Consider the following 9,759-nt stretch of genomic DNA (forward strand, 5'->3'; position numbering starts at 1 on the left):
TCTGTTCCAACAGGAATGTTTTTGCATGCACATTTCCTGAACAATCTGCAAACGTACTACTCGCGTGCTTTTGCAAAACTAGGTAGTCAAGTTTACATTGCCAGTACAAATTTAGTAGTATCCAATGGCATCTCAATGGCTAAAACCCCCCAGATACTACCTACCTTAATTTGAGGTGACAGCCATGCACATTCTGATCTTCTCTTCCGTGCAAAGTTTGCTTAATGAGTGGTGTGTGAGGGGCAGAAATCTGCCATCAGTAAAGCCAGTTTTGGTGTTAAAAAATGTCAGCATAGCTGCTAAGCCTCTTTCTACAATGCCTTACAAGAATGCATCTCTGAAAATGGAGGTCCCAATTATTCCTCATAATATGCTAGCTTTTAATCTTTGCTAATACTGCTCAGTATCTATTTTCACTGGAGATTTAGTAAATCTCAACGTGGTGTTCTCAGTCGAGTTGTAACCCCACACCTTAGCAGAAAAAGCTGCTGTGCAGCTAGCACCAATACACTTTGCAGATTATATGATGGAACAAGATTTTTAAAAAGGAAACAAAATGAAAAGATGGTAATACTTGGTATGCGTGGAGGGCCTGGTAGCTGGATTGGGCAGGACTACCGTGGTGTTTACTGGAGATACTGAGTCGGTAGTGGAGAACCTCCAGCTGAGACAACAGAAACAAAAAGGAAGGGGGGGAGGGAAAAAAAGGAGAGAAGAGAGCAAGAGAAAAAAAAAAGTGAGAATGAGCTCAAGGAAGAAGGGTGGGGGGAAAATATGAACATCACAAATACACTCAGGGACAACGTATCACAGTAACAACTGCAGCCACAGGATCCTCTCCTTTCTGATGCTCACTAGATTGATTCCACATTATTTCATACTTTTTATCAACTTTGAAATGCAGCTGGGAGACAGTGTCAAAAAAGTATAGCTGTTCTCTCTGCTGCCCTCAGAGCAAGTACTGGTAGGGGAAAATGGAATTGGAGCTTTTGCCAAACAAACTCTTCATTTCGGAAGTTAATTGATCTGCAGTGAAAAGGTTTTACATACTGTTGCAGTATTTTTTTAAATAATGGAGAAAAAGCATTCAGTATTCTGCAAGCTGTTTTAATACTGCTTTGAAAAAATTTGTCATTTCTTCCTGTGCTGTGGGAGCAGCAGGGTTTGTATACTGGGAAGAAACTGAAATGGAAACTTTCTTCTTCCCAAGGAACAGGAAGAAAAAAAACACTGGCTTTTTATAATCTCCATGAGCTTGTCCAGTAAAACTCCAGTTTGGAGAAATCCTCTGTCTTCTCTTTCTACTGAAAGGCCATTTGGGAAGGCTGTAGATCTTGTGAATGTCCTCGCAAGAGGAAAATGCTTTCACTATTAGGGAAACATCACCTTATAAAAAGGCAAAAGACATACGTAGCATACAGTGTTACATGCTGTGGCAAAAGGCATAATGCCTTAGCAATGAAGTCTCTGCAAGCTCAGCCAGGTCCCTTCTGGGGTGAATAAGGTCAAGTATCTTTTGACAATGTGATGGTGAAGAGGATACTGTAGCAACAGTGACACACACGTATGAAATTAATGAAAAAACATGAAACAAAAAATGTACACTATACAGATCCCAGTGGCTACTGTCAGGCATCTAAACTAACTCTCCAGATCACACCTCTGCTGTCTTTGAACAGCCCCTACCCAATCTCCTTTAGTGCCAGTTTGGTATCTTTTGTTTTAACATGCTTAAAGTGGTAGGATTGTTACTGCAAGTTCCCCAACAGCTCAAATACACTGTCTGCTTCAGAGTGACTTCCCTGCCACAGGAATCAAGAAGAGCCTGTAGTCTAATGGGTGTTCCACATGCAGTGGTGGAGTCTGTGGCACCTGGCATTGGAAGGTCAGGAAGCATTACATAAAGTTTTATCAACTTCTTTTTAAGTGTTCACTGTTATTAAAGCAGAAGGTAATAGGAAAAGAGATGCTGCACGCTTGGGTTCTGGATCATCTGAGAAAGAAAAAGCAAATAGACAGTGTAAAAGAATGGGAAAAATAGTTGAATTAATGGGCAAAACAGTGAAGCTCAGCATAGCAAATAGTGTCGACCTCAGGTTCACACCAGATCCAGAAAGAATCCAAAGCAGTAAAGTAGAAAAGAAGTATGTCTTCTCAAAAGAAAATATTTACTATTCATTCCAATTCCACCACCTTCTACTTGTACTGAGAAGTCTGTGATGACATTAACAAGGTTTAAGGCAAATCTGTCACTCCTTGAAGCACTACACAGGAACGTTAGGCATCTGGGAGCTGGCTTGGCCCATTAAACCAAACACCTCTGGCTGCTGGGACAAAGGAAGAGCGAGTTCTGCGGAACCACATCCCACCTTCCAACACTGTTATGTAGCCATGTTGAAGTCACTAACAGTTAAACAGGTCTAGCTCCAGGGATCAATGGTCACTAATTACCCCTCCTTCCAAACACACAGAAGGCCAAATGGAATCAGTGAACCTCCATAATTATTAGCAATTTTAAGAATAAGGTTTAGGGTGATCTTGGTTTCCAGTCAAGCCCTTTAACCCTCATGTTAAAACAAAACTTGCATTTTTGGATACTCCACTTCCTCATTTGAGGAACTATGATTAGATTATTCTCCTTCAGCCCAGCCTGAGACCAGCCTACAAAGCTTAGTTTAAGCATCATAGGCTTATGAACAGTCCTGTTCCCACCTGTGTGGAACCTTTCTGCAGTCCTGCAGGAGGGATCCTTTGCCCACTTATAGATGCCATGTGGAATTCCAATCCCCTATTCAGGAGTTCTTACCCCCAAAGAGTGAAGCCTACCTTTTCTACATGCCCATGATTACTACCCATCAAAGATGAAACTAAAATACCATCAGGGAGTTAGGGCCTCAAGCTGTTGTTCAACACACCTTGTGGAGGATCCGGAAGTGAACTGATTTCAGAGAACTTTAAGGTCTACCTAAACCCTGTTCCCCCGATTCCATTGTCATTCCACTGACAGGCATTGTCTGTAACTGCTGCTCCCTAGTGTTAGAAGAGAGCATCAGAAACACAGAGGGTGAATGGAGGAGAGAAGTTTAAAGCAGTCACTACTTCTGGCCTAAGCACAGCGCTTGATGCAGAGACTGGACAGACAGACAGACCAAAGGTACTTCAAGCAAAGCCCTTCCACCACAGGTGCACAGCCATGCTGCTGGGAGTCCCAAGTGGAGACTTTGCTACACAGGTGAGTTTGCATTTTGACATCAAGTTTCAGACTAAAAGACAAAACCCATCACACTTCATCTCTCCAATGCTTTTCCCTAGCAAGATATAAGTGTCTGTTATTTTATAGCCTGTGGAGCGAAGGGTCAGGATTTCTCAGTCAACTCTCATATTGCTCTTCCATGCAGGAACAAATCCTGAGTAGCTTTTATAGTTCTTTCCCCTTCTATGAAAGTCCCACTGTGACCCAGAGGGAATTCAGAGGATCAATATTTCCTCCTTCAAATTCCCTTTACATTTACAATGCCTTTGATCTTCGCCCCCCCAACATTTGGTTTTCACATGCAGCAGTTTGTTACTGAACAGGCCACCACAAACTGCTTAAAACAGTGTATTACCTGAGCAAGAGTTTGCAAGATAGTCTGAACTCTGTAGCTACAGAGCTGCTTCTGACACCATTGTGGTGAAAAGCATATTTTGCAACATGAAACAACAAAAATGGCTTATTCACTTAATACTGAAGGACAGTTTAGTAAAATTTCCTTTTTCTAAATTTGGATTTATGTGAAAATTATGGATCTTAGTAATTACCAACTGGTGTTTCAGTAACAGTTGCTATCACTCGTGGAAATAAATTTAGCTATTTTTAGCAGCCATGTTGTCCCAGTGGGATTTAACACTATAGTTTTATAGTGGCATCTTTCCTGACATTAATATTTTGATTATGGGTGTTCAGATTGTTATGACCATCTCACAAACTTGTCTTTTACAAAACAAAACCAAACCAAACCAACACAACTTCTGCAATGAAAGCACATCTGGATAACACACTCACAACATTCTTTGTAACTGGATTAGCAATTTGGATACACTCATGTAGATACTCTGAAAATTATTTCCTTCCTTTGGACCAATATATGAAAAAACTCCACAGAACAGGAGATTTACCCCAAGGTAAGAGGTCAACCATCAGCTGACACTCATGAATGAAGTACAAACTATTACCTTGACTTGAGGGGACTGCATTTTCTGATACATTTCCAGTGAATAATGATGAAGCCACATTTCAACAAAGATCTGCAAAACAATTATTTTCTCAGCTAGTGAAAGAAAAATAATTGAGAATATATCAGCCACAACCTAGGTATAAGGAAAGACCATAGTGTACCACTGGAAAACTACACTGTACTTGTAAAAGGACAGGTATCTATCCAGAGATGTTTTGGGTTATGATCATGCTGATGCACATAACTGAGTTTGCATTCTGTTACCACCTGCTAAGCACCAATAACTCAGTTCAGCAACATGGTTGGAACATGTTTCAGAAGAACTGTTAAGTCCAGACTCTCCTTTCCCTTCCCCTGATGGTGAACAGGACCAACTTCTCTGTGCTCAACCTTTGCTTAGAGCATAGAATTGATATAAGATTTAAAAAAAATCATGTTTAGAAACTCTTCTGGAAAAAATTACTCAACTGCTTGACAACAGTAGTTAGATATGCAAGATAAAAAAAAAAAAGATATTGAGTGGCTTTCTAAATTACAACTTTGCAGTTTGACAGTGGTTCTTTGTTTCGCTAACAGAAAACAAAAGCTGCACTGCTCAATTCCAAAAGCAGGCTAAAGTGAAATGGCATAACTATCTCTGGTCTAAAAAGATGAGATTCTGCAGTTAGCATCACGAAATGTTGTGAGGTGTTTTATTGCTTTAATCCACCTTACCTGAAGCATTGTTTCTGATCTCCAGATCTCCTGGGAGGCTGGGTCAGCATTCACGGAGGGCTGGTGGGCAATGTGCCGTTTCAGTAAGCTGGTGTGATGCATGCCATAGGAGGTGAAAGGCACTGCCGGGGTCCTTTTAAGACAAACAAATGGAAATACTGAAGCTGGTCAGCCTCAGCACTGGGAAATATATCACTGCTTCTAATCACCAGTTTATAAACTGGAAAACAGCATTTAGGAAGTAAAAGCATGTAGTTGATTACACATTTTGAACTTCTGCAATATGTTATAATTACTAGTCACTTTAACTACAAACAAACATCACATCATTATTCATACTGCAGTGAACCAGCTTTACACAAACCTGATGTTACTTTCAATAATACATGTTTTTTTTCTTCCTTCTATTCAGTTTGTTTTCTTCTGCTCTGCCTTCCCTATTCATAATTCACCTGATCTGTATTTTCCTCCATATATGCTAATGCTCAGACCACAGAAACTGATATTTCAAATGTCTTTAAAATGCAGTTATATAAAATATAATGGCTCTTCATTTTTACATTTGTATAAAATTACTAATATTGATAAAATTTTCTAAAATCAAGTAGCAAACCCAATTTTGAAAATGTGGACTTTCACACTCCCAGCTGTTACAAAGAACAGAGTCCTGGGTGCTTGTGTTGGAGAATTTTCAGCTTTGTGAGTTTGTTTTTATGCCATTATCACATAGACATACAGAACTTCAGTAAGCGGTCAGAAATCTTTCATTGTCTTCCTTCCACCAGTTATGGCTAAATATCTTCATCTATTACTATGCAAAATGTCACCTGAAAAGCAGTCACTCATTATCTCATTTGATTGCTAATATGTGTCTTGGCTTTTTATTTCAGGAAGAAGCCTGTGAGCACTATCACTCTGCAACAAAGCCACAGACACAGTCCTGACACAGCAATTTCAAGAACTGCAAACAAGTGATGAGAGCATTAAACAATTAAGGATGGTAACCTCCAAACTGAAATTAAATAAGCAACTGCCCAGTTGTCTGGCTTCACAGCAATGCTACTGAAAGATGCAAGTTTCCTTGTAGCAGTTGTTATCACCAGTGCCATCTTCACCACATACTGTATGTACCTGAAGACAGTAAAAAACTACTGCCAAGTAGTCAGATCTGTCCTGCTCCAGTTGCAGGGCACAACACAACTGGAGCTGATGAACTGGCAAATAGTTGTTGCTTGTACATGCCTTTTCTGTTCCAATAACAGCTACCTTTCAGACTTTCAAATGAAACTTTTATGGTCTAATTATTAAAGTGAAAATAACTCTATTTGATTTTGTAATTATTTTTGCAATTTTTGTCAACATATACATATTAGAGATTTTGTTCTAACAAGCTGTATTTTGTAAGCACTGTTCCCACAGTTTGCCTCTGGCTCTCTAGTCATTACCTGGGAGTTGGGGAAGGGATGGCTCCTCCAGGATTTGAAGAAGGTGGAGGAAGGACACTTCCTTCTGTGGGCAGGAAACACTTCAGATATGTGTCCACTAAGATGAAATAAGCACTGTTGGAAGGGCTGACATGATGGGTGACAGGTGAGTTCTGAAACAGCCACACAGGATACAACTGGAGTTACACACTATTCAAGATACTGCTAGGGAGTGTCTGCTACACACCCAGACCCATTCCGTATAAACAAACAGGAGCCCAGGGGTTACAAAACCCAAACTGACAGCAAAGATACTCTGGAGCAAAGTAAAGTCACTAACTGTAAGAGAACTGCTGCTGTAGTAGTGAATGTAACCAAGTATGAGGAGAGTGCAGTGTTCTATAGCACATGCAACAACAGGCAGAGGAAGGAAATAACCAGACACCAGTGTACAAAGCTGTGGTGACAAGTGTGGGAATGGTGTTACGGGGCAGAGGGGTAGGACGCCCATTTGGAATCCATTGCCTGCTCCATGTTAGTTAGCTGTTGGGCAGACTGCTTACTGGTACATCTAACGTAGGTATTTTGTGTATTATCCAGTTTTATATCATCAACTGAATCAAAGCAATAAGAGCTTGTAAAAGTACAGATCAAACTGCTGTTAATTTAGCTTGGCAGCATCTCAGCAGGCTCTTAAAAGCGTTGTGAAGAAAGGCTAATACTATTTTAAGGGAAAAATCACAAAAGGTACTTACCTTCTGTGTAATCAAACTAATTGCAAAGTAAAACATGTAATATTCAAATGGATCTAGAAGAACAGAGTCAAGGATCAGGTAATAAAAACCAGGTACAGCTGTCAGATATCTAGAGATGCTGAATAGACACATTTTAATTTTTGTCAATGCTAAATTCAGCTGCTATAGCTTAACAGCAAATTCAGCTTTGCCTTCTTGCCTTCCGACTGACTCCAACATTGATAATTGAGGTTTTCTCTGCGTGGCAAGGTATGTTTGCATTACCCTTAGCATGTCTGACTATCTGAAACAAAGTGCAGCTGCAGCTAGACCACTGCCAACAAGTACACTAGCTGCAAAGTTAACGTGCTCTTTTTTTATCGTACTACATGAACTATGGGTAGATACAGAAAGGAAAATTGTGGAGTACAGGCTCTACTGAAATCACTGGGATTTTTGCTGTTGACTTGATTAAGGCCAGAAATTCCCCCACAAGGGTTTCTAAGAGGACAAATCTATTTTTCATTGGAATCTAGACATCTCTAATCAGCCCAAACTCTTTAGCATGACCATAATTCACCATAGACACAGAACAAATAAACAACAAATGCTTGCAGTCTCTGTTTTAGATATTTAAAAATAATTAAATCCCCAACTGTTAAAATAGGATACTTAGAGCCAAATTCAAACCTAAACCACCAGAGGAAGGGAACTGGACTTTGTTGTAATATAAAGAGCATTCTGGTAGGACTTGCTCTTGTATTGAAGCCTTCACAGGGCCCTGAAAGACAAAATTGATGAATATTAATCTGGCTACTCAGCATACTTGCAGGGTATGTTTCCAGACAGTGAAAGTTCTGCATTCTAGCATTCTGGGATGATATCTACATTCAGCTCAGTAGGGTTTTACTGCATTGCAGTAGTTCCTTGTGCAGATGCATACTCTTTAGATAGCTAACAACTTTCTCACTGAAAATTCAGTATAAGAAGAAGAAAAAAAAGAGCCTTCACCAAGTCTTTTCCATTTGGAGTAGGAGCAGCAGATGACTGCTGTACAGCTGATGGGTTTGTTAGGATAACTGAGCTGTGAACCAGCAATTACTGTATATTTGGCTGATGTTTTCTTTTGTTAAAGACTGTAGAACTATATAAATCAATTTCTAGATAGCAGGTAGCTGGTAGCAAGGGAAGAGACACAGTTAAACAACTCTGCAGATAAACATTTTTGTTTGAAATGTCATAGTTTGTGTTCAGGATAGCAGTCAGTCTTCAGACACAGGGGCACAACGCACAGCCAGGGATGGCACTGCTCTGTGATGAACCTGGAAACTATTTTCAATCCTGCAACTACTGGTAACCAAGAAAAAGCACATGGCTTTGTCTCTGGGGACAGGGTAAGAATCACAGGGCAGCTCTCTTGGCCGAAGAGCACAAACACCTAGCTCCTGACAACCACCATCTCCTACACAGTTTGTGTCTGGGAACTCTCCTCTAGCAGCTGTTTAAAGGAATGCATACACTCCAAACCTGGAGCACTGAGCCTATACCTTGGCCTGTGCTGAACTGGTATAAAGCATATGCAAAGCTCCAATAGCTGCAACAACAACTACATTCTCTTCTTACGATTTTTTTCAGTTACTCACTGGAAGATATGAGACTGGGAAATCATATCTGTACTCTTCTGCTTGGAGTTTGTAAACCAGCTTCAGCATTGGGCCACTGCAGACAAGCATCAGAAAGAAAATCCGTGGTAAGTACCCTCTCCTGCCTTACTTTTGTGAACTTGTTTGCACAACAGATAAAACTCAAACGCTGGTTATTTGTTCACCATACATTTTTTAATCTCTGCTGAAATGAGTTTACCTGGGGTCCAGGAAATCCAAAGCCACAGAATATTCGGTAGGATTTGTTCTTCCTTGCAAGCAGCGAAGATTCCAGCCAATGATGATGCCATCCAGGCTACCAAAAATGTTCTCCACCAGCCATGGGAAGATGCCATGTAGCTCCTTTAGGGAAAACAGCCACAAACGGTTAATGTGTACAATTCCTCACTTGAACAGTCTCTACTGTGTGTAGTGAGATGCACAAAGCTCCTATCTGCCAGCTATTTATGACTCTTTCCAGATTATCACTGGGCAGAACTTCTTCAAAATGAATGTGTTATAACATGGCAATTACAGGAAATCAATCCTGTGTTCCTGAATCCTGATTTCTGTTCCTACTCAAGCTGCCATGACACTCGTCAGCATTGCATGCAATTATTTGTCACGTTTTAAAACCTTGTTTCCCTTGTAAATGGAGGCTGTGAAGTATTAGCAAAGTGCAGTCAACTGAAACAAACGTTTAATGACTAGAAAAGATTTTTTTACACCTTGGGGAGCACTGGATTCCCGCCGTTTCACCGGGGGTCCTCAGAGCTCTGGGTAAGAGAAAGAAGAACAAAGGAAAGAGCAGTATGTGAGAAGCAGGACCCAGGCCGGGCCGGGACTGCTCACCTTGGCGGGAAACTCCTCGATGACCGTCTCCAGATCGTGGCACCTCTGAACAAACGGTTTGTTGACACAATCGGCCTTCAGCGTGGCCTGTTGGGACCGTAGGGGAAATCAGATCACCGTGCCCGGGAAGGCCAACGCGCAGCGCGGCCGTGACGCGAAACAAACGCAAGCCCCC

The 9,759-nt window shown here is 40.9% G+C and overlaps 1 protein-coding gene across 1 annotated transcript in view; it reads right to left on the minus strand.

Annotated features, from left to right (window-relative positions):
• Positions 1-9,671, minus strand: part of SMPD4 (sphingomyelin phosphodiesterase 4, neutral membrane (neutral sphingomyelinase-3)) — a gene marked incomplete at its 5' end in the record, with an annotated part of 17,143 nt that extends 7,472 nt beyond the window's left edge. Inside the window, 9 exons of the mRNA XM_008938133.1 lie at positions 575-664; positions 4,216-4,287; positions 4,932-5,064; positions 6,377-6,528; positions 7,111-7,163; positions 7,762-7,870; positions 8,733-8,808; positions 8,953-9,095; positions 9,585-9,671. Coding sequence (XP_008936381.1) covers positions 575-664; positions 4,216-4,287; positions 4,932-5,064; positions 6,377-6,528; positions 7,111-7,163; positions 7,762-7,870; positions 8,733-8,808; positions 8,953-9,095; positions 9,585-9,671 — 915 coding nt within the window. The remainder of the gene's footprint in view (positions 1-574; positions 665-4,215; positions 4,288-4,931; positions 5,065-6,376; positions 6,529-7,110; positions 7,164-7,761; positions 7,871-8,732; positions 8,809-8,952; positions 9,096-9,584) is intronic.
• Between the last annotated feature and the right edge of the window lie 88 nt (positions 9,672-9,759).

The sequence above is a fragment of the Merops nubicus genome, unplaced genomic scaffold (assembly GCF_000691845.1).
Source record: "Merops nubicus isolate BGI_N331 unplaced genomic scaffold, ASM69184v1 scaffold48803, whole genome shotgun sequence".
Classification (NCBI taxonomy): Eukaryota; Metazoa; Chordata; class Aves; order Coraciiformes; family Meropidae; genus Merops; species Merops nubicus.